Source organism: Eubalaena glacialis, chromosome 7 (genome assembly GCF_028564815.1).
Source record: "Eubalaena glacialis isolate mEubGla1 chromosome 7, mEubGla1.1.hap2.+ XY, whole genome shotgun sequence".
Classification (NCBI taxonomy): Eukaryota; Metazoa; Chordata; class Mammalia; order Artiodactyla; family Balaenidae; genus Eubalaena; species Eubalaena glacialis.
Window position 1 is genome coordinate 75,767,413 of NC_083722.1, and position 24,799 is coordinate 75,792,211.

The 24,799-nt window shown below is 42.2% G+C and overlaps 1 protein-coding gene across 2 annotated transcripts in view; it reads left to right on the forward strand.

Moving 5' to 3' along the window:
• The window catches only part of RAD54L2 (RAD54 like 2), an 89,501-nt gene that overhangs the window by 48,518 nt on the left and 16,184 nt on the right, over nt 1–24,799 (forward strand). For both annotated transcript variants that reach the window (XM_061195402.1, XM_061195401.1), the window contains exons 3-11: nt 15,941–16,142; nt 17,101–17,240; nt 17,711–17,827; nt 18,151–18,377; nt 19,170–19,352; nt 19,492–19,625; nt 21,222–21,418; nt 22,488–22,830; nt 23,517–23,694. In XM_061195402.1, the coding sequence (XP_061051385.1) occupies nt 15,941–16,142; nt 17,101–17,240; nt 17,711–17,827; nt 18,151–18,377; nt 19,170–19,352; nt 19,492–19,625; nt 21,222–21,418; nt 22,488–22,830; nt 23,517–23,694 (1,721 nt within the window). The remainder of the gene's footprint in view (nt 1–15,940; nt 16,143–17,100; nt 17,241–17,710; nt 17,828–18,150; nt 18,378–19,169; nt 19,353–19,491; nt 19,626–21,221; nt 21,419–22,487; nt 22,831–23,516; nt 23,695–24,799) is intronic.

The following is a 24,799-nucleotide window of genomic DNA, read 5'->3' on the forward strand; positions in this document are numbered from 1 at the left end:
GCATGGATTGACATGGCCCTTGAACCAGCTCCAGCCCCGACACCTCTCAATCAGTTGGAACATCCGGTACCACTTTACTCCCTGTAGTGCTGAATGGCAGGTGGTGAAAGCGCTAGCTCTTTAGTGATTCTGAAGTTTCCAGGAATAATTTGCTTGAGTTTTTCATCTATTTTTATTTCTCCCATATTTGGATCACTCATACTTTGGGAAACAAGCAAAAAACATTTCATTGCTTCTGTCTTCCCATTCATATCCCTAGCCTATTTCTTTTTTTTAATGGAGATGTAGTTGATTTGCAATATTATATTAGTTTCAGGTATACAACACAGTGACTCAAAAATTTTATAGATTATACTCCATTTATAGTTATTATAAAATATTGGCTATATTTCCTGTACTGTACAATATATTCTTGTAGCTTATTTATTTTATATAAGAGGCTTGTACCTCTTAATCCCCTACCCCTATCTTGCCCCTCCCCTCTTGTCTCTCCCTGCTAGTAACCACTAGTTAGTTCTCTGTATCTGTTTTTGTTTCTTTTTTGTTATATTCAGTAGTTTCTTTTATTTTTTAGATTCCACATATAAGTGATAATATACAGTGTTAGTCTTTCTCTGTCTGACTTATTTCACTACGCATGATACCCTCCAGGTGCATCCATGTTGTTGCAAATGGCAAAATTTCATTCTTTTTTATGCCTAGCCCAGTTTTCTTAAAAGATCTATTTATTTATTTTTAAATTTTTATTTATTTATTTTTATTTTTTGCTGTGTTGGGTCTTTGTTGCTCGTGCGCAGGCTTTCTCTAGTTGCAGCGAGCAAGGGCTACTCTTCGTTGCGGTGCGCGGCTTCTCATTGCGGTGGCTTCTCTTGTTGCAGAGAACGGGCTGTAGGTGCGCAGGCTTTAGTAGTTGTGGTTCGCGGGCTCTAGAGCACAGGCTTAGTAGTTGTGGAGCACGGGCTTAGTTGCTCCACGGCATGTGGGATCTTCCCGGACCAGGGCTCAAACCTGTGTCCCCTGCATTGGCAGTCAGATTCTTAACCACTGCGCCACCAGGGAAGTCCCCTAGCCCATTTCTTTAAAAAAACCCAACACATTACTAGGGAGTTGAGAGACCCTTGGAGAACTCTTGAGGAAACAGTGACCAGCCTGTTGTCTCTTGAGGCCCTTGGCAGAGTGTAGAAGGAAGGGCTCTCCCCCACAGGAAGCTGGCTGCAGGTTGCCAGGTGCCACAGTCACCAGGTGCCTTGGGTGGTGTGTTGTTTCTCAATGAACTGCAGCCATTTCCAGATAGTGGTTGGCCTTTTCTCCACCTTCTGTTCCTTGGGCAGCAGTAAGGTTTCTCTTCCTTAATGTGTGATGATGGCTAGGTGTGGGGTTGCTTGTGGAATTCTGGGGGATGGAAAGAATGGGGGAAATTAAGCTGAGTAGGTGATTGAGCATTCATGTTTGGTATATAGCCATAGGATGTTAAGGATGATAGTGGATGTTTTCTTATGACTGATGGAATAATAAAGTTGAGTGATTAGAGAAAGCTGGGAAACACTTCAAGAACCAGCTCAAATTTCTCAAGTAATGATGTCAGTTTTGGCTATTTGTGGTGATGATGATTTTCATATTTAAGTGTTCATATTTGTAAGTGTTCATATTCTGGATATACTAATCCTTTACTATTTATATTGTTAATAGCATCTAGTCTGTAGCTTATTTCTTAACGTTGCTCACAGTGCTCTTTGTTGTAAAAAAAAAAAATCTGTAATTTCATTGTAGTCAGTTTAAGCAATCTTTCATATTGTTTGATAGTCTTATTTCATGAGTGAAAAAGTGAGAGGACATAGGAAAGGCATATTTTAAAGATTGGGATGTGGTTTTCATCAGCATCTTTGGGTTTAATTTGGATTTTTAAATTTTTGATTTTGTGAAATTATTCTAGACATTACCTTGTCTGTAAGATTTTAGTAAAGCCAAGTATTCACTTTACATTTTCGCTCATTTCTTTATATCTTATTCCGAAATTAAACTAGAATCCTTCAACGTTTCAGCCTTAGTCTGTCTTCTTTCCTTTGCTCAGAAGTTCCTACTTTGTGGCTGATTTGCTGAGAACTTGGTAATTCTTGCCTGTGGTTGCAGAGATGGCCAAAAATCTTCATCATCATGCTGAGCAGAGTCAAAATTAAATCTGTCTGCAGCAGAGGGCTAGAATTTCAGATGGGCTGAAAAGAGGTGTAGTTGTGTTTACAAATGACTGTTTCTTTAGTATTTTGGCCTTGATTGTGCTATAAGCAGTGGTTCTCTACAGGGATTGATTTTGCCCCCAAGGAGACCTTTGGCAATGTCTAGAGACATTTTTGGTTGTCACAACTGGGAAGATGCTACTAGAATCTAGTAGATGGGGGGGTGGGGGGTGGGATGCTGCTGAACACCCTACAATGTACAGGAGAGCCTCCGACAACAAAGGATTACCCAATCCCAAATGTCCGCAGTGCCAAGATTGAGAACCCCTGTGCAGTCTTGGTATCTTTTACAAATGATTTGCAGTTGTTCCCCAGCCCTGTGAGAGCTAAGTGGAAAGCCTGGCCGTTTCTTTTCTTCATGTCTTAGGTTGTTTCATGAGTTAGTTAGAGTGGTATCGGTCCCCTTGCTCTCAGATCTCACTTTAAAAGATGTGTTTAATTTGGAATCCTCTAGTGCCTTTTAGCATTAATGCTGTGAAGAGTTATTTCTTCCCAAGGAGCAACTATGATGAGAATTTTTTTCCCTCTCAAACTGGCTTCTATGACTATTTTGAAGGTGAATCACATTTTGGCTTGTGTGAGTTTTTAACTTTTTAAGGCTTATTGGCAAATATATTGGCTTGTCATGACATATATTGAGTCAGGGAAAGCTCAGTCCACAGAGAACATCAATACGCGCTCATAAATGATGACATATTGAAGATATTGAACATAAACATACTGAATAGGAACTGGTATACTTCAGTGGATTTTTTATTCATATGTGTTTTTCTCTAGTGACAGTTTTTTTAATAAAAACAAGCTCATTTTGAAAAATTCAACGTATATTTATTGAGCATCTGTTAGGCAGCTGGCATTTTTGTTAGGCTTGAGGGATATAGTGGAGAATGAGATGGACAGAATCCCTGCCCTCAAGGAGCTACAGTCTAAAAGGAGAGACAGGTAAGTGTTGGATCAAGTTCCTAAAATAACTTCAGATCTTGATAAGAACCGTGTAAATAATAAAGAAAGGGAATAAGCCCCAGGGGTTGGGAGGAAGGGCCTGTTTTAGCCAGTGTGTTGGTTGTGGCAGTGGTGGTAAGGCTCTCTGAGGATGTAGCATTTATGCTTCAAAGAATCAACTTTTGGTTTTGCTTTTGCTCTTTAAAGTATGTTTTCCTCTGCTTTTTATTGTTTTCTTCCTACTACTTTCTTTGGGTTTGGTTTCCTGTTCTTTTTCTAATTTTTTGAAAAGAAAATTTATTTACATCATTGATTTTCACTCTCTGTTTTTTTTTTGTTTTTTTTGCTGCCCTTTGCCGCATGTGGGATCTTAGTTCCCCGAACAGGGATTAAACCTGTGCCCCCTGTATTGGGAGCGCAGAGTCTTAACCTCTGGACCACTCTCTGTTACTTTTTGACATTAATTTAAGGCTATGAATTTCTCTTTAAGAATAACTTAGCAATATCACACAATTTTAAAAAATCAACTTTATTATATAATTTACATAAAGTTCACATCTTTTACTGGTGCAGGTCGATGATTGTTGACAAATGTATGTACCCATGTTATCATCACCCTAATCAAGATATAGAAAATATCCATTTTCCCAGAAAGTTCTCTCATGCCCCTTTGTAGTCAATTTTCCAGGCAACCACTGAACTGATTTCTGTCATTATAGGTTAGCTTTGCCTGTTCTAGAATTTTATATAAATGGAATTATACAATACATATTCTTTTGTCTTTGGCCTCTTACTCAGCATAATGTCTGTGAGATTCATATGTATTGTTGCATATGATCATAGTTTGTTATTTTTTATTGCTGAGTAGTATTCCAATTGCATGAATATATTACCCCTTGTTTATACATTCATCTGTTGATGGACATTTAATCTTATGAATGAACCTGCTTTGAACATTCCTGTAAAGTTGATTTTTTAAAAAAATTAGAGATATGTTTTCATTTATTTTATTTTATTTTTTTGGCTGCATCAGGTCTTCGTCACTGTGCACGGGCTTCTCTCTAGTTGTGACACGCAGGCTTCTCTCTAGTTGTGTGCGGGCTCCAGGGCACGTGAGCTCTGTAGTTGTGGTGCACAGGGTCCAGAGTGCTCTCTCGTTGAGGCGCGCAAGCTCAGTAGTTGTGGCATGTGAGCTTAGTTGCCTCGCGGCATGTGGGATCTTAATTCCCCAACCAGGGATTGAACCCACGTCCCCTGCATTGGAAGGTGGATTCTTTACCGCTGGACCACCAGGGAAGTCCCTGTTTTCATTTCTTTTAGATAAAATATCTATAAGTGAATTACTGGGTCATATGGTAGGTGTATGTTTAACTTTATAAAAAACTGCCAAAATGTTTTCCAACATGACTGTACCTCTTCACACTCCTGTCAGTAGTACATGAGAGTTCCAGGTGCCCCACATCCTTGCCAGCACTTGATATGGCCAGTCTTAGGAATTTTAGCCATTCTAAGTGGGTGTCCAGTGGTATCTGATTATAGTTTAAATTTGCATTTCCCTAATTATATTAAGCACCTTTTCATGTGTTCATTGGCCATTTGTATATCTCTTTTTCTGAGGTATCTGTTCCTCCCCTTTTGCTCTTTATTGGGTTGCTTGTTGTCCTTTTAATGAATTGTGGTTTTGAAAAATATATTCTAGATACAAGTCTTTCATCAGATATATGTTCTGCTGTTTTCTACAAGACTGTGACTTGACTTTTTATTTAGTTATAATTAACATAAAATATATTATTTTCAGGTGTACAACTTAGCGATTTGTTTGTTTTTTTTTTTTTTTTTGGCTGCGTTGGGTCTTCGTTGCTGTGCGTGCGCTTTCTCTAGTTGTGACGAGCGGGGGCTACTCTTCGTTTTGGTGCGCAGGCTTCTCATTGCGATGGCTTCTCTTGTGGTGGAGCACGGGCTCTAGGCACGCGGGCTTCAGTAGTTGTGACACGTGGGCTCAGTAGTTGTGGCTCGCGGGCTCTAGAGCACAGGCTCAGTAGTTGTGGCGCACGGGCTTAGTTGCTCCGTGGCATGTGAGATCTTCCCTGACCAGGGCTCGAACCTGTGGCCCCCTGCATTGGCAGACGGACTCTTAACCACTGCACCACCAGGGAAGCCCCAGCAATTTGATATTTTTATACATTATGAAATAATCACCACAATGAGACCAGCTACCATCCATCACCATATAAAATTGTTACAGTATTATTGACTACATTCCCTATGTGTACATTACATCCCCCTGACTTATTTATTTTATAGCTGGCAGTTTGTACCTCTTAATCCCCTTCGCCTATTTCCTCTGTCTCCCCATACCCCCCTCTTGACAACCACCAGTTTGTTCTCTGTATCTATGAGTCTGTTTCTGTTTCATTTTGTTTGTTCCTTTGTTTTGTTTTTTAGATTCCACATACAAGTGAAATATGGTATTTGTTTTTCTCTGACTTATTTCACTTATACCCGCCAGGTCGATCCATGTTGCAACAAATGGCAAGATTTCATTCTTTTTTATGGTTGCGCAGCATTCTCCGCCTCTGGAATCTTGTCCCTTCAACTCCTGGTTGTCTCAGCATCTCTTCAGTGCCTTCAAAAGAGTTTTGTTGTTGTTGTTGTTTGTTTGTTTAAATTTGCTAACATATTCCTAGCTGTTCTTGGTGCCTCCTTTGGTTTGCCTCAAGCTATTCCGTCTTAGCTGGAAGCAGAAGCACCAAGCCAACATTAAAAAAAAAAAAAAAGTGTGTGTGTGTTTTTTTGAGATATAATTCACCACTTTAAAGTGTACAATTCAGTGGTTTTTAGTATATTCACAAGGTTGTGCAACCATCTCTACTTTCTAATATCAGAACATCCTCACCACCCCAAAAAGAAACCCTGTTACGTGTAAGCAGACACTCCTGTTATCCTCTCCCTCAGTCCTTGGCAACCACTGTCCTACTTTCTGTCTATACAGATGTACCTGTTCTGTGCATTTCTGTAAATGGAATCATATAATATGCGGCCTTTTTTGTCTAACTTTAACTTAGCATAATAACTAAGTCAACTCTGCATGTGTGGTAAAATATATGTAACATAAAATTTAGCATTTTAGCTATTTTTAAGTGTACAATACTGTGGCATTAAGTACATTCACATTGTTGTTGCACCCATCACCACTGTCTATCACCAAAACATTTTCATCATCCCATTCTGAAACTCTGTACCCATTAAACAATTACTCCCCATTCCCTTCTCCCCCAGCCCTTGGGAACCACTATTCTACATTCTGTCTCTATGATTTTAACTACTGTAAGTACCTCATATAAGTGGAGTCATGTAGTATTTGTCTTTTTGTGACTGGCTTATTTCACTTAACATAATGTCCTGATTTATCCATGTGGTAGCATGTGTCAGAATTTCCTTCCTTTTGTAAGGCTGAATAATAGTCCATTGTATGTATATATCACATTTTGCTTGTCCTTTCCTCTGTCCGTGGATACTTGGGCTGCTATGAACGTGAATGTATAAATATTTCTTTGAGACCCTACTTTCAGTTCTTTTGAGTGTATATATAGAAGTAGAATGGCTAGATCATATGGTAATTCTATGTTTAATTTTTTGAGGAATTGCCATACTGTTTTCCACAGCAGCTGTACCATTTTACATTCCCACCAACAGTGCATAAGGGTTCTAATTTCTCCGCCTCCTTGCTAACACTTGTTTTTTTAATAGTAGCTATCCTAATGGGTGTGAGATGGTATGTTATTGTAGTTTTGATTTACATTTCACTAATGATTAGTGGTGTCGAACATCTTGTCATGTGCTTTTTGTCCATTTGTATATCTTCTTTGGGGAAATGACTGTTCATATCCTTTGCCCATTTTTTAATCAGTTTTTTTTTGTTATTGAGTTTTTGGAGGTCTCTTTATGTTCTGGGTGTTAATCCCTTAATAAATATATGATTTGCAAATTCTATGTGTTGCCTTTTCACTCTGTTCATAGTGTTTTTTTTTAATTTGTTTAATTTTGGCTGCGTTGGGTCTTCATGCTGCGCAGGCTTTCTCTAGTTGCGGCGAGTGGGGGCTACTCTTTGTTGCGGTGCGCGGGCTTCTCATTGCGGTGGCTTCTCGTTGCAGAGCACGGGCTCTAGGTGCACGGGCTTCAGTAGATGTGGCTTGCAGGCTCTAGAGTGCAGGCTCAGTAGTTGTGGCACATGGGCTTAATTGCTCTGTGGCATGTGGGATCTTCCCGGACCAGGGCTCGAACCTGGCAGACGGATTCTTAACTACTGCGCCACCAGGGAAGCCCTGTTCATAGTGTCTTTTGATGCGCAAAATTTTAAAGTTTTCATGAAGTCCAGTTTGTTTGTTTGTTTTTTTCTCTTTTATTGCCTATGCCTTTGGTGTCATATCTAAGAAATCATTGCCAAATCCAGTGTCATGAAGTTGTCCCCCTATGTTTTTCTTCTAAGAGTTTCATAGTTTTAGGCTTTACAGTTAGGTCTTTGATCCATTTTGAGTTAATTTTTGTATAAGGTAAGGGTCCAGTTTCATTTTTCTGCATGTGGATATCCAGCGTCCTGGTACCATTTGGCAAAGTAACTGCCCTTTTCCTATTGAATGGTATTGGCAGTTTTGTTGAAAATCATTTTCGCCATATATGTGAGAGTTTATTTCTGGGCTCTATTTGATTGCATTGGTCTATATATCTCTATTTTATGCCAGTATCACACTGTTTTGATTACTGTAGCTTTGTTGCAAGTTTTGAAATAGGAATTGTGAGTCCTGCAACTTTTTTCGTTTTCAGGATTGTTTCTGCCTGTTTTTGTAAATAAAGTTTTACTGGAACAGAGCTGTACTCATTCACTCATTTGTTTATGTATGGTTGCTTTTGAGCTACAACAGCAAAGTTGAGTAGTTGCAACAGAGACCTTATGGCCCACAAAATCTAGAGTATTTACTCTCTGACTCTTTATAGAAAAAACTTGCCAATCCCTGAACATTAATACTCTTTGCTCATTTCCCCAGCTGTAGTGGATTATACCACAGATATGTAAATCAAAAGGAAAAATAGTTTGTACAAGGGTGCTTATGCCAGTATAGATGTGACTGAAAAATAAAAAACAGCCCAAATGCCCAGCTGCAGGGGAATGACAAAATATTCTGTGATATGCTGTTAGCTTGCCATTAAAATGACATGTGGACTATATCAAAGAAATATTTATATATAAAACAAGTGATTAAAAGTAGAACACAAAATGATGTGTATTCGTTGATTACCAGTATAAAATAAATGTATATTAACAAATGTGGAAAAGTTGAGACCTAAATAGTTTAGAGGTTAGTGCCTGTCACATTTTATTTTCCATTGAAACTTCTAAAGTTAAAAAAACTGTAAATTTTTTATTCTGGAAAATCTCAAACATAATAAAAAAATAGAGACATAGTTTTAAAAAATGTAAAATGAACCTTGTGTTCCCAGTACTCTTTTCAGTCATTATAAATACAGGGCTAGTCTTGTTTCAATCTGTTCCCCCACAATCTTGGGTTATTTGGAAGTACTAGTTCCTTGTAAGATTTTATCTATAAAAACTTCAGAGTGTATTTAATCTGTTCTCTAATATATAAAGTCCCTAAAAAACAAACACACAAACAAAATGAAACAAACACCATACCTTTATCATACCTAATTTTTTAAAATCAATAATTCCTTATATCATAAAATATCCAGATAATCTCTGATTATCTTTAAAAAATATTTTTACTGTTAACTTATTAAAATCCCTACTAGGTCTACATTTAGTTGATTTGTCTTTTAAATCTCTTTAACATATAAGCTTTTTAAGTACAGCTAAGATATAACCTACCTCTTTTTCATTTTCTTTTTTTCCTTGCAACTTATTTATAGAAGAAAAGGATTCACTTGTTCTGTAGTTTCGCACATTTCTAGACTTTGCTGATTGTATCCCTATGGTTTTGTTTATCAAGTTTAACATAGTCCTTTGTTCCCTGTATTTTTGCAAACTGGGAATGAGATATCAAGGTGTGTTCAGATTCAGGTTCAGTGTTTTGACACACATACATCATAGGTTGTGGTGCACATATTCTACCACATCACGTCAGGAGGTACATGGTAAGACTTGGAATCCACTGATCTTTGTTTATACAGATGAGATTGAGGAGGAAGAAGAAATGGAATAGCTGGAGAAAGGGCCCTGGAAGTGTTTGTACCTTATACCCTAATGAATGAAATGTAGGTATTTTTTTTTCAAAGCTACTCATTTGCCTATCATATTTGTTGTGATGGTGTTCATAACTTGTTCCTGAGAAGCTTATGTAAGTGTTCATAGGTGTTTATATAACTCTGGTGATCACTGTTCACAGCTGGCTTGCATGAGGGAGAAAGTTCAGAGGTATCTGCCACCAGGTCTGATTCCATGATCCTGAACTTGGGTGGCAGTAGTCACTGACTTTTGAACCATGCAGACACTAATTTTCCTTTGTCAAAGCACATGTCTCTACCTCCTTGTTGAATCTTTAATCTTTTTTCCTCAGTGACTTTTGGTGGATTATACTCCAGAATTTTGGGGTGCGCTATTTTTTGAAAGTTAAATTAATTATTTCGGTTAGGTTGTAAATTCACATGGTTCAATATTCAGAAGGTACAAAAGAGCACAGTGAAAAGTTATATTTTGACTTAGGGAAATAACAGTTGTATTATTAAGAATAGTTTAAGATGTGGTGTATATTATAATGTTATGTAGAAACCAGAAACTTCACAATAAGCATTATGAAGCAGTAATGAAGCACTTGTAAAACACTGACTTACATGACAACAAATTTTAAATATTAGCACATCCGTAAACTAAAGCCCCTTTAACAAGCAAATAGTAGTTGTTGAACACAGAAGCTAAGGATTCATTCAAAGAATGCTAGGTGGTAAGGAGCTGATTTAGACCTGTATCCTGTATATAAAGGAAAGGGGAAACCTGTGTCTGAACTCAGTGTGCATGAGAATTGTATATACTGTTTGATCATTTAAAAATTACTTCTGTGCTTGGCTACATTCAACCCATGCCAGACAGAAATTCACAGCCAAGCCTCGCAAGTTGGAATGTCTGATAGTGAATTTGTGACATTCAAAGACTATCAGGTTTTGTTCTTCCTCCTCCCAGGAACAGCCAATTCTGCAAGGCAGAAACCAGAAGAAATAAATACAATAGTTGGCAACAAGTTCCCACTGCCCAACAGATCAAGTTCAAACCCTTTGGACCAACATTCAAGGCCTGCCGTCTATACTCTGACTCTGTTCTGCCTACTCTGTAGCCTTGCCTCCAGCTGTTCCTCCAAGTGGTTACTCAATAAATTTGCTTGTGAAATAGAAACAAAACAAAAGGCCTTAAGGCCAGGAGAGCATCAAAGGTCATTATCTAACCAGGTCAAGGGACCCAGCAAAACACCAAGTTGAAGTGTGCCAACACAGCCCTGAGCCTGCTGTCTAGCCATCTATTCCTTTGGGAGGAAAAATTTGATGGCCCCCAATTAGGAGGGAAGAATTCAGGGCTGTGAGTTAGGAGGAAGGTGACAATAGTACTATATGACAGTGCTATGGAAGTATTAGCTCTTTGGAGGAGTGGGAGGCCTGAAGGAATGATAGTCTTTAAGGAAAACCAAGAGTTGCTGAGCTTTCCTCCTGTAGGGCTTCAGATGGAAATGCGAGAGGACTGTTTAAGGAAGGTAGTGAATTTGGGAAGACAACTAGCCAGACTTGCAGTTCTACTTTGGAGCTTCTCTTTTAGTTCTCATGTCTGACTGGACACAGGAGCGATGGCACCTTGTCTCCTCAGCAGGTGGAACAGTCCATGAGCCAAGGCCACTTAACCACCCTGGACTCTGCTGTCTTTAGGAGGCCTTTTTATAAAATGCCTGCTGTGGACCTAGTGGTAATGGAGAGGGGATTGTGATGTTTTAACCTCTTGCTCCTGTTAATGATATTGCAGTGTCCCGTCATAAACATTCTTTGGTGCCTCCCTTGACCATTTCCCGTTTGCTGTTCAAAAAGCAAAGGTTATGGGGCTTCCCTGGTGGCGCAGTGGTTGGGAGTCTGCCTGCCAATGCAGGGGACACGGGTTCGAGCCCTGGTCTGGGAAGATCCCACATGCGGCGGAGCAACTGGGCCCGTGAGCCACAATTACTGAGCCTGCGCGTCTGGAGCCTGTGCTCCGCAACAAGAGAGGCCGCGATAGTGAGAGGCCCGCGCACCGCGATGAAGAGTGGCCCCCGCTTGCCACAACTGGAGAAAGCCCTCGCACAGAAACGAAGACCCAACACAGCCATAAATAAATAAAAATAAATTAAAAAAAAAAAAGCAAAGGTTATCTACCTGAAATCTTTAGTGGTCTCTCCGTGTAAGAGTCAAGAAAGTTGCTTCCAGTGCTGCTTCAGGGGAGTGAATCAACCTGGGCATTCACATGTGAGTGTGTGTGCGTGCATGCACACAGGTCCACACCCACCATCTCCCTCCACCCACGGTTTTTACAATGGCCACATTAGCTTCCCCTCCCTACCCAAACACCAGGCAATGGGATATAGAATGCTAGGAATAAAAGGCCTTGGAATTAGTCCTCCCTGGGACAGGGATTGACTTCTGTGCCAGCATCCAAGAAACTTGGTCTATACCTCTGGTCTGTACCTAAGTATTCCTTGGACAAGGGGCTCCTGGGAAGAGACAGGGAAGTGGTTGTTGGGTTGGAAGGCCACTTGTGCTGCTATTTTGCTTAGTTCATTTTAGCCAATATTGAACTGCATGTACTTTCCTAACCATTCCACCTTGTTTAGAGTCTCTATTCCTTTTGCTTATGCTCCTCTATCTGTCTAGAATGTTCTTTTTTTCCTTCCTTTTCTAGCTGGTGCCTACCCCATTCTGTTAGATTAAACCCAAGTCTCACCTTTCCCAAGGAAGCGCCCCCATAACCAGTGATAGGCAAGGCTAGATTAAGTGTCCTTTCCCCAAATGTTATTGCTATTAGGCATTCCACTGTATACGTATACACATGTTTCCCCACGTGGACCATTCCATTGTGCCTTGGCACAGGGCCTGGTACATAGCAGATGCTCAAATGTATGTTAGGCTAAACTAAAAGCAGGGGATGGGAGAGGGAACAGTGTCTGGTTTGCGGCAGTCTCAAGTGGAAAGGTTTAGAATGTGGAGGGGTGTGTGTGTGTGTGTGTGTAAGAAACACTCATTTTGTAACAACCAAATGCTGTTTTCATATGTTATTTCTGCTTCTTCCTTTGCTTTCTTATTTCTGATCTTTGATTAGGATATATAATTGAAGTTTGAGTTCTCCATACAAATAAATACTGCTACCTGGCACGGCTGACCAAGCTCCAGAGCTTTGTGTACTCCCAGACTGTTGAATGTGGTTGTGGGAGTATGGAGTTTGGCAGACCAGGGTTTAAAGAATAATATTTTCCATGAGAGAGCTATTTACATCCTCATTTACACATGTGGGAACTATGGCTCAGAGAAGTTGAACCCATGAACATAGAGCTAATAAGTGACAAAGCCAGGATTCAACACCAGGATTGGCTGACTACAAAGCTTATTCTCATAACTGTCTGCTCCTGTTTTCCTGCTTATTTCCTGTATACCCATAGGCAAGTCTTTTTATCTTTTTAGGGCTTCAGTTTATCATATTTATTTATTTTTAAAATTTATTTATTTATTTTTGGCTGCTTTGGGTCTTCGTTGCTGCGCGCAGGCTTTCTCTAGTTGCGGCGAGCGGGGCTACTCTTCGTTGTGGTGCGTGGGCTTCTCATTGCGGTGGCTTCTCTTGTTGCGGAGCACGGCCTCTAGGCGCATGGGCTTCAGTAGTTGTGGCACGCGGGCTTCAGTAGGTGTGGTGCACGGGCTTAGTTGCTCCACGGCATGTGGGATCTTCCTGGACCAGGGCTCGAACCCGTGTCCTCTGTATTGGCAGGCAGATTCTTAACCACTGAGCCACCAGGGAAGTCCCAGTTTATCATATTTAGAATGAAGGGAGCAAAACTCACCTTGTAGAGTTACTGTAGGAAAGAAAGAAGAAAAGAAACCAAACCCATTCTTTGTACCTGGAATAGTGGTAGTCATAGTAAAAGCAGCAGCTGTTTTATACAATGTTTACTGTGTGCCGGGCATTGTCTTAGCGCTTTATCTAGGCTATCTCATATAATCATCACCACAACCCTCTGAGACTGAGGAATAGCACTACACTTGTTATTCCCTTTTTATAATTGAGGAACAGAAAGGTTATAATAAGGGGTAGAGTTGGTGTTCACACCCCAGCAGTCTGGCTTCAGTGTCTATACTGAACCCCTATGCTCTGTTATCTCTTGGGAAACATTAGTTTCCAACTCCATGCTGTTCTAGAATCTGGCATTAATATGAAAGAGACCATAGGGAACCCAGAATGGTAACAGGGCCAGGAGGGGCTACACCAAGCCACGGAAGGTGAGTAGTAACAGAATGCCTGGGACACTCATGATTCTCTGACTTAGCCATTGACTGGTGAGACGGCCCTTTGGTATTTTTTGGTGGTTGAGTGCGTAGGATGATGACCCATGGTAAGTCTTTTTTTCAGCTTGGGCACATCAGCTTACTGGTTCACTCATTGAGGTCTGTGGCAGCCCTGGCCTCCCTTTACCAAAGTCTACAGGGTTGCATGTTTCTTCTTGAGTCCATACTGACATGTTTTTTTAAATGTTGAATATATAAATGAGGGAGAAGGGACAAGTCTCCCTTACAGAAAAATTCCAGATAATAAATGTAGATGGAAAGAGGGAAATAGAAAACCACCATTAGAACACCACAGTAATAATTGCTCTAGGTAAGAGCCACTGATGAATGTTAAAATTAGTGGATGAAACTTTTAAGGATATTTGTGTTCTGAAAGCCTCAAAGTACCCCCCACAAACATTTTTTTGTATGTGGTTTTAATATATGTCCAGAAATTCTTTGATGCCCCTCCCTCCAGGAAATGGAGCTTAATTCTCTTCCCCCTGAATGTGGGCCAGGCTTAGTGATTGGCCTCTTAAGAATAAAATATGGAAAGGGAAACATAGTAATTTTACAGTGGAGAAATCTGGCAGACACCACTTCAAGGTTAATGTCACCAGTAATAAGTCATGTTGATATCATGTACCCTGATAAGATGTGATGAGAAGAGCACTTCACCTCTGTGGTATTCTTTCCTAAAAGTCATAACCCCAATCTAATCATCAGACAAACCCAAATTGGGGGACAGTCTATAAAACACCTGACCAGTACTCTTCAAAAAAGTATCAAGGTTGGGAGTTCCCTGGTGGTCCAGTGGTTTGGACTTGGCGCTTTCACTGCCAGGGCCCGGGTTCGAACTCAGAGAACTAAGATCGCACAAGTCCCTTGGTACGGACAAAAAAAAAAAAAAAAAATTAACGTCATGAAAGACAAGAATAGGCTGAGAAACTGCTGCAGTTTAGGGAAGACTAAAAAGACATGAAAGCTAAACGCAATATGGTATCCTAGATAGGATCCTATAACAGAAAAAGACATTAGTGGAAAACTGGTAAATCCAAAATAACGAACAAAAATAATACCACCAAAAAACAAAACTTCCTGAGTCCTTCCTGCCTGAGAGCCAAGTGGCATGGACTAGAGCACCTCAGTTTCAGCATTTCTGTTCTTATTTTGAATTCCTCTTACCTTTGGGAAAGACCTTTTGGTTGTGTAGTGCTTGTATCTGGGAGGCTGTGGCAGACTTGGGGACAGGTCTATGTGATTGTCAAAGCCTGCCCATCCAGCGAACAGAATGCAGCTCAGCAAATGAGGAGAGGGATGTGCACATGGACCCCAGTTCTTGCTGGTGGTTGATACCACAAATGACATTCCCTCTGTCAGGAATTTCTTCCCTTTTTTCCCCTGTCCCCAAGGCAATAATACCATTAGACATTCTGTTCATCTTTTAAGTTCTCACTTACATTTTACCTCCCATATAAGTCCTTGTGTGATCATCCCATGAAATAGTACCTTTCATATTCCTGTGACCCTAACACAATTATTCTTGGTTTAGCTAATTACCTCTGGCTGAAAAATGGTACCTTAAACTTTGAAGGTCTTTAGGTCAGTTTCCCTGCCCCTCCTTTGGTATTTAGCGCACCTTGCCTTATTATGTCTAGAAAACAAACTCCTTGAAGGGAAGGAATTTAGAAATATTCCTTGAAGCATCTAGGACAGTGCTTGCCATGTTGTAATCCCTCATTAAATGGTTGGCAAATTGAATGAACCCTTTAATACACTGAAGGAAGGAGTGGTCTCCCTGTTGGCAGTTGAGACTTGCTTAGAGTCATACAAATGAGTGTGAGCTGTATTGGGAACTCAGTTGTCCCTTTCTGAGTAGTCTGAGACCATGACACTTCCTCACTCTGATCATAGTGCTAAATTATATCAAGAGTGATGGCTATCATTTGTTGTGAGCCTACTCTGGGGGCCAGGCCTGGTTCTAAGCATGCACGCTATTTAGTCCTCACAATAGCTCTGCAGTGTGGACATTACTATACTCATTTTATAGATAAGTCCATTGAGGTTCGGAGAGATGTAACTTGCCTTATTAGATCACCAGCTAATAAGTTGCTGAGTTGAGATTTGGACCCTGCTGTGTCTGGCATCAAAACCCACTCTTCCTCCAGTAAAGGTTGGTCCCTGGCACCTCTTTCCCTTTGTCTCTTCAGACCCATCCCTGGAAGACATGTGTGGCACTGAGTGTGCCCAGCTCGGGGAAGATGGGCAGCGGCCACCGCGGTGCACTTCAACTACCTCATCTCAGTCTGAGCCTTCAGAGCAGCTTAGGCGCCACCAAGGCAAGAGCCTTGCCTCCGAGGACCCCAAAAAGAAGAGAGCTCAGAAGCCCTCCCACATGAGGAGAAACATACGGTGAGCTATGCTCTTGGTAAGAGGGGAAGAGAGGGAGTAGAAGTATTACCTTCATTTGAAGGCTGTCAGTAACAAAAGGACTGGTTTGAGCAGGAGAGTCCGATTTCCCAAGGAGAAAAGTATAAGTTGTGTGCCCCAATTAATAGTGAAGATGCAGCTCAGGACCACTGGGTCTGGGCTGTCAGAGGATACAGGGCTGAAGTGGATGGCACTCGAGCACCCCTGGGGAGCGTCCCACTCTTTGGAGGCCCTGGGAAGCAGCCATAGCATGCTCTGGTTGGACTCTGGTTTCTTCCTTTATTTTTTCCTTATGTCTCAAAATAAGAGGAGATAAAAGAAGTTGAGTTCTTATTTTCTTAGAACTCAACATCAGTTGGAAGACGACTGTCTGGTCCAAAGCAGGGCTTCTTCCTTGAGCTAAGAGATCAGCAGATGTGAACCTCCTTAACTATCCAAATCCCCAATAGTCCTTTCTTCCACCAATGACAATTTTGCTGTTGAAAGGAGATAAATGATATTTTTTTCCTCCTACCCTCATTTTTTTTTAAACATAATGATGACTTGAAAATTTACTCTAAGTTTGGGGAATAAGGATGTAGAATCATCCATAATCCTACTTTCCCATATAACAACTCTGTTTTTTATACTGCTTTCCAGCTTTATGAATTACATATTACTCTATTTCACTCTTGATCTGTTATGTGCAGAGATGATTCGGCAGGGGGACCTGACAGGAAGTTAAATAATATGAAAAACATATTAGCCCAGAACCACCTGAGCCTTGAAGTCCCATTTATTTTTTTGCCTTGCCCATTGCATGGGTGTAGTGGGACTGATATGGCTTCTTCTCCCACCTCAGCTCTCTGAGCCCAGCAATGATGGTTTCCCTCTTTATCTTGACATTACATTGCCCAAATCTCAAGTGAACCCAAGTGCTCTCTCTTATTTAAATGTTTAGCAAGCTGCTCCGGGAGGATCAGTTGGAGCCAGTTACCAAAGCAGCACAACAGGAAGAATTGGAAAGAAGGAAACGCCTGGAGCAGCAGAGGAAGGATTACGCAGCCCCCATTCCCACCGTTCCCCTGGAGTTCCTTCCCGGTAAGCAGTGGAGGTGGCAGGAAAGGCCCCGCGCTGGAGGGAGAAGAGACCCTCAGTGCACACTGTGGTCAAGGACAGATCTGGAAAAAGATGGTGGCCTCTCAGGAATCCTTTCAATCCATTCAGTTTCTTAGAAGCACACGATCAGGAGGATCTCATTTGAAAAGTTAAGATGGATAAAAATGTACCTCCTCAAATTGATCTTATTTAGATTTTCATCCATAACTTTGGATGTTAACATGCCAAGGGATTAGGACATTTTCTAGTGGTCAGGTGAATACTAGGAAGTAACAGCCAGTAGAGAACAGGGAATTTGGGAAGAAGACTGGGGTTCTTGAGATGCCCCCTACTTGTCTCCTCAGGGGATAGTCCCCCAGAGAGCAACAAAGGAGGAGGATGGCAAATCATTTTGGAAAATATGTTTGAGCTAAATGTGGTTTTGACATTCCCGTCCATCTTTTTTTCCCCAGAAGAAATTGTCTTAAGAGCAAGCGATGGACCCCAACTGCCTCCTCGGGTCTTGACCCAGGAAGTGATTTGTTTGGACAGTAGCAGTGGCAGTGAGGATGAAAAAAGCAGTCGAGATGGTAAGATTGAGCCAGAGGTGCCCCTCCTTCCTCCTGACCCAATGTTCGCCCTGAGAGATTGGCTGTACCTTTGAATAGAAAATTGTTCAGTCCTTCCTCATTCAGTTTGGGGTCTGACTGTGACAAATTTCCCTGAGTCTCCTTGGTAAATATAAGTTTTCCCCTTGTCTTAACGTGAAGCTAAAAGAGAGAAATAATAGAAATAAAAATTTTTACAAGTGATAACAAGTTCTAACTTTGTTTCCATGCTCTCCTGTTTTAACAACGAGCAGTAAATTATCTCTGCTCCCTGAGTTTTTGTTTTGTTTTGTTGGCTGTCTCAGAGGTGATTGAACTGAGCTCTGGAGAGGAGGACACTCTGCACATTGTGGACAGCAGTGAGTCTGTCAGTGAGGAGGATGAGGAAGAGGAGAAAGGTGGCACCCATGTGAATGACGTCTTAAATCAGCGCGATGCTCTGGGGCGGGTCCTTATCAACTTGAACCACCCTCCGGAGGAGGAGAATGTCTTCCTGGCCCCGCAGTTGGCACGGGCAGTGAAACCGCATCAGGTACAGCAAATCTGGACTCTTCTCTTGGTCTCCTTTCAGCTTCCTTGCTGTGGACGTCACCCGCATCACAGCCTGTGAAGTACTTGTTTGGTACCATGAGCAGCTATTGGAAAGGCCTGATTCTTCCTCCTAGCAGTTGATGCTTCAGGATTCCTGATGAATGGGAAGGGACAAGCCTGAGAGATGCCCTATCATGTAGAAGGTGCTAATCTTTTGGCTTAATAATCTTGAGCCTCCTTCTGTGAGATCTGCAAGACTGATTGAGATACTCTCTGGAGAGCAGTGCTTTGATTAGGGAGTTGTGGCTCTGGAAGAGATGTGAGACTCAGAAGTCTGAGGGACTTTCTGATAGGAAGGATCAGAGTAGTTTGTGTTGACCCAGAACCTGGAACCAGGACCAGTGAGTGAAAGCTCTATGAAGGCAGAGGTTGACTCAACATAAGAACTCTTAACAGTAAGAATAGCTCCTCGTGAAATGGGCTGCCTTGAGGTGAGCAGCCAAGGTCAGCCAGACGAAGCCTAAGTGAAGGACCCAGTCAGGAATTTGGTACTCAAGGTTCTTGCCTCAGATGGGCCACTGTACCAGGTGAATGCTTTTCTGTGTTTTCTCCGAGAAGAACATCACCAGCCAATAAACTAGTCAGGGTTCAGGGAAACTTCTGTAGCCATCCACACCAGCTGTCTGGTACAATGTCTGCTCATTTACTTAATTCTGACTAGTTCCAAAGTAAGTAAACTAGACCCCTGGTCTTTGCCAGCCAAAGATATTTGTTTGTGTTTGTTCCCTGTCAGATTGGTGGGATCCGGTTCCTGTATGATAACCTGGTTGAGTCCTTGGAGCGATTTAAGACCAGTAGTGGCTTTGGCTGTATCCTGGCCCACAGCATGGGACTGGGGAAAACTTTGCAAGTGATCTCCTTCATCGATGTCCTCTTCCGCCACACGCCAGCCAAAACCGTCCTTGCCATTGTGCCGGTAAGTGTTTGGGAAGGCACCACTTGGTCACCCCTCTTCAGAGCTCTGGAGTAATGCCTTACTGGGCACTAAAAAGCCTTATGAGCTCAGCTCTGAGCTTGTTCCCTAAAACTCTCTTTTTGGACTTGACTTTCTGAAGGTTAATACTCTTCAGAACTGGCTGGCAGAGTTCAACATGTGGCTCCCAGCTCCTGAAGCCCTTCCAGCTGACAACAAGCCTGAAGAAGTCCAGCCTCGGTTCTTTAAAGTTCACATCTTGAATGATGAGCACAAGTAGGTGTCCTGCCCTCTCCTCTCTGCCCCTTTCCTTTTATTTTTTTATTATTATTTTAAAATTTTTATTTATTTTATTTATTTACTTTTGGCTGGCTTGGGTCTTCGTTGCTGTGCACAGGCCTTCTCTAGTTGCGGTGAGCAAGGGCTATTCTTCGTTGCGGTGTGTGGGCTTCTCATTGCGGTGGCTTCTCTTGTTGCGGAGTGCGGGCTTCTGTAGTTGCGGCACATGGGCTCAGTAGTTGTGGCTCATGGGCTCTAGAGCGCAGGCTCAGTAGTTGTGGTGCACGGGCTTAGTTGCTCCATGGCATGTGGGATCTTCCCTGATCAGGGCTTGAATCCGTGTCCCCTGCATTGGCAGGCAGATTCTTAACCACTGCGCCACCAGGGAAGGTCCCCCCCTTTCCTTTTAGACTTCTTCCCAGGATCTGGATGTCAAGGCAGTCTATCTGGGTATGTGCCTTGTCCTCCCAGATTCCTTTTGTTTTCTTGATGTATCCCCCTCTCTCTTCTTGCTACTCATTTTTTCTCTGCCTAGTTTTTCAGTAAAGTCAGAGTTATGTAGCCTGGAAAATTTCTTGTATTCTGCTTGAAGATGCTTCTATATCCTGAAAAATCTGTGTACATGGTCACATTTTCCCATGTGTATAGTAATAAAATTCAACATGATAAAATGAAACTTTCCATCTCCTAACTTTTCACCTTTTACATTTATCTTTTATTAGAAACCTAATCACCAGTCTCTTCTTTTAAACACCGATCTATATTTGACCTTTAACAGTACAACTTCCAAGCTTTGAAAGGTGCAAACCTTCTTTTGTTTCAGATTTAAATAAAATTATTTATATTTCCATTCCGTAAATTCAACCTGGTTTCCAAAAATCTAAAGCTATTTCTTGATCCAAGCCAGCAATCCATGCTACCCTTTCCCCTCGTTTATATGGATAATTGAGAAGGTAGACTTTCTTTTCTGCAGAGGCCACCTTTTGTGATGTTTGGTCACACACATCAAAATGAGGAGACTATGAGTGGCCCCACAGGTGGCTGATCACCTGCTCTTTCCTAGATTTCAGGACTGTCAGTCCACATAGCAGTTAATGAAATACAGCCAGGGCTCAATTGTTTAGGAGTAGAGGGACTGTGCTGAGTGGCATCCGGTCTCTGCTGTTCTTTTTCCTTTACTGTGCGTCCTTGGCTCTTTATTCACGAGGGCCTGGGCAGGTGAAAGGCAGAATGTTGCCCTTGCTTTTACTACTTTGTATTCATTATGGGAATAACTTGAAATTCTCCCTCAAATGTAGAATTGTAGTCATGAATGTACATCCAGGGAGGTTGTCACTTGTGCTTGTCTTGTGCCATTGAATTTCTGTTTTTTGTTATTTAACCATCATCAGTGAACCAGTCCATCCTTAGTGCAATTAGTATCTCTAGAATGGTGTGAAAGTCCTTGGGCAGCTGGCCAGCCCTGTGATGCTGCCACATGAAGTCTTTGGCAATAAGGACTTCTGAATGTACATGAACACAGCTTTGACTGTGAGGAATTTTTCCTGGGGAGCAGGGGAAGCAATAATATTTTCTTTCTGTTCACTCTTGCAGGACAATGGCAGCTCGTGCTAAAGTGATGGCTGATTGGGTGTCAGAGGGTGGGGTGCTGCTGATGGGGTACGAAATGTACAGACTCCTCACCCTGAAGAAATCCTTTGCCACAGGTAGACCGAAGAAAACCAAGAAACGTTCTCACCCGGTCATCATTGATCTGGATGAGGAAGATCGACAGCAGGAGTTTCGAAGAGGTGGGCAGCCTCTCTGGGAATACTCTAAAGGGTGATCCAGGGGAAGAGAAATAGTGTCTGCTATAGCACCTAGTCAAATGGGAAGCATTATTGATGTGAGTTGTATTGACATGAACCAGAAATCCTGGTCCCCGAGGTAGGTAGGATGACCTGCACTGGCTCTCAGAAGGTAATGCTTTCTCTGCGGGCAGTGGAGTTCTGGGTAGGCCAGGCCACAGGCTGGCATGGGGGAGACTCCCCTGTGTCTTTCATAGAACAGTTAGAAGAGTAACTGCTCCCTTCACCACTTCCCAGAGATGTTGTGAGATAGCATTAAGAAAATATAAAGTATTTAAATCGCTAATATACAGAGTAGTAATAATGTTGTTTGTGAATTTATAAAAGAAGAATTTATCCCAATTTTCTTGTTTTTTGGTGAAAGCCATTCTTCTCATAATTCTAGTTCTGTTCCCTCTTCTATGGGGCCTTGGTCTATTTGGGGAAGAAAATTTTTTTTAAGGTTCAGAGGCTGTTTCATTTTATAGATCTCTTCATCTATGAGATTCTGTTTTTTAGGTTTGCTTCTGTGGCTGAATTTGCCATTTAGCGTTGACTGGCGAGTAACTCCAGGAAGACCTTGTCCTTTAGTTAGTTCCCACCAGCCAGCTCTCAGATGGCACCAAGACAATGGTGAGAGCCAGTGGAAGTGTCTGGATTATTCCCATCAATATCATCCAGACTCATTTTTAATCCTAGGCTGGTACTCTGTAAAGTCATGCTGTCTGCTACCTAGTTGGTATAAGCCCTAGGAATGTAAGTCAGTTTTACTCTTAGCCTAAAGGGAAAAAATTAAGGAAAGGAAAGAGGGAAAAGGGATATTTACTGCAAGAGTCAATAGGCCAGGTTAATGTGTCACACCAAATGCACAGGAGCTTGAATGGCTGGCTCCCTTTCACCAATGGGGGCTGACTCTTGCTTTCCTGCTTCCTTCATTTCTTCTGTCTCCTCCAGGGTGCACCCCTACTTCTCATATTGTTGACTAAGAGCAGGCCCTCTCACCCTCTTATTCCGGATCCTCTTCCCTCCCTAGAGTTTGAGAAGGCCTTATGCCGCCCTGGCCCTGATGTGGTAATCTGTGACGAGGGACACCGCATCAAAAACTGCCAGGCCAGCACCTCACAGGCCCTGAAGAACATTCGCTCTCGCCGCCGGGTGGTGCTGACTGGATACCCCCTGCAGAACAACCTCATCGAGTACTGGTGCATGGTGGACTTTGTGCGCCCAGACTTCCTTGGCACCCGGCAGGAGTTCAGCAACATGTTTGAGCGCCCCATCCTGAATGGACAGTGTATTGACAGCACGCCTCAGGATGTCCGCCTCATGCGGTACCGGAGCCATGTCCTGCACAGCCTCCTGGAGGGCTTTGTGCAGAGGTGAGCCATCCTCAGGGCTCTGTTTTCTAAATCCTTGGAGAGCCCTGGTGGAATAGACATGACAAGGCTTTCCTGAAGGGGAAAGGTGGTTACAGTGGGAGGGCCCCTTTCTAGTAGGGCAATAGTAAAACTTTCCTTTTACTGAATAGCTTTTCCTGAATAGTTAGCAGACGATGGATATCCAATATTTCGATCTCTGAAAGTCTGGTCCAGAAGTGCTTTTCTCAGAAGTTAATCTTTGAGGTTACTAGGGATATCTGCCTTACTTGCTGAGAGAAGCAGGAGACAGCTACCATTCTAATGACTTGAGTGAAAGAATAAAGTGGTGGTTCTCAGGGGTATGACTTCACCAGTTTCAGCATCTTAGAAGATGTAGGTTAGGCCAGTCTGAAGCATCCCGTTGTTTTTCCTTGTTAAGATGGCATGTGTGGAGAAAGCTTAGAGAAGCAGCCCTAGATTAGGGTAAGAACCTGGAGTTCCCAGGTCACTCTGCCTCTTTGCTTTAGTTTTTATACTCAAAATAAGTTTCTTGATGGTTGCTGAGCCAATCCGCATTATGGTAAGGCTGTTGTGAATGTTGAGATCCTAAAGAAGGCGGTGTGGCAGAAATGCAGGGTTCTGTTTTTATCCTGCACTGACCCCTCCTGGACACACTGCCTTGTCAATTCTGATCTGTACCTTTGTAGGAGAGGCCACACTGTGCTGAAGATTCATCTCCCTGCCAAGGAAGAAAATGTGATCCTGGTGCGACTCTCTAAGATCCAGCGAGATTTGTATACACAGTTCATGGACCGCTTCCGGGACTGTGGTAGCAGCGGCTGGCTGGGGCTGAACCCCCTCAAGGCTTTCTGTGTCTGCTGCAAGGTGTGTTGAGGCCTCAGGGAATACTAAGATACAGACTAAGGATGCTCATGGTCCCAAGGGAGTTGTTCCTGCTGGGAGTCCTTGATAAAGGAAGAAGTTCACTGAATTGAGAGCTCCAAGGCGAGACAGTTCCCGGGAGTGCCACTCATAGACTATAATGTAAATGGTGCCCTTGCAAATGTGCAACTTGTTATACCAAACTTGAGAAGTCACTTCCTTTCTCACTGATTTTTTTCACCTGAGAAATGGAGTGATGGTGGAACATCGTGGGACAAAATTTTTGACTGCTAGCGTAATCAGGATTCAAGAAATATATAGCATAGACACATTATTAGGGATACCTTCCATTTGATTCTGTATTTAATCAGATCAAGATCTCTTTCATTCTGATAATGCTTGAGATGGTTTGGGGGCAGCAAGGCCTAGGTGTCTTTAGCACTGAGCCTCGTGAATAGGTTGATGAACCCTGACTTGTCTTTGACCTGGCCAGATGCTCTCTGTTGCCTCACGAAGGATCTGTTTCTTTGACAGCTCTCAACCAACCTGCTGGATATTATTTCCAATTGAGCACTGCTTTAATAAGTCAGCTGAAGGTGTGTGTCTGGGGACAGATGGGTTTCAAAATATTTCTTCTGTACCCACAGTCCTAGACCAGGGCAAGGAAGCTAAAGCAGACATGGTCTTGAGGATGCTGCGGTGCAAACATACCCTTCCCACCCCCCCCCACCCCTCTTTCCCCTGGAATTCTCAACTCCTGCCAGGAATAGTCCCTGAAATGACTTATGGTTGGTCATCTGTAAGTTAGATACATTTGTCCATAGGGAGAGATTGGTCTTGTTTCATAGTTTCATACAGTAGTTGACTGTAGCCACATGGTGAAACAGGAATGTTCTTGTTCTTGCTTAAATAAGAATGCAAGACTTGTGACACAGCCTTTTTGGTTGTGTACCAATCATACTGGCATGCCTCCTGGTGTGAATTCTCCCATTCATTTATCATGGCAATCGGAGTTGGTTAGTGAAAATGAATGTGCAGGCTCTTTGACCATGAGGGGGTTGGGGAGACATTAATTTTTGGTGTGACTGTGTGCTGTGGGAGGTGTGTG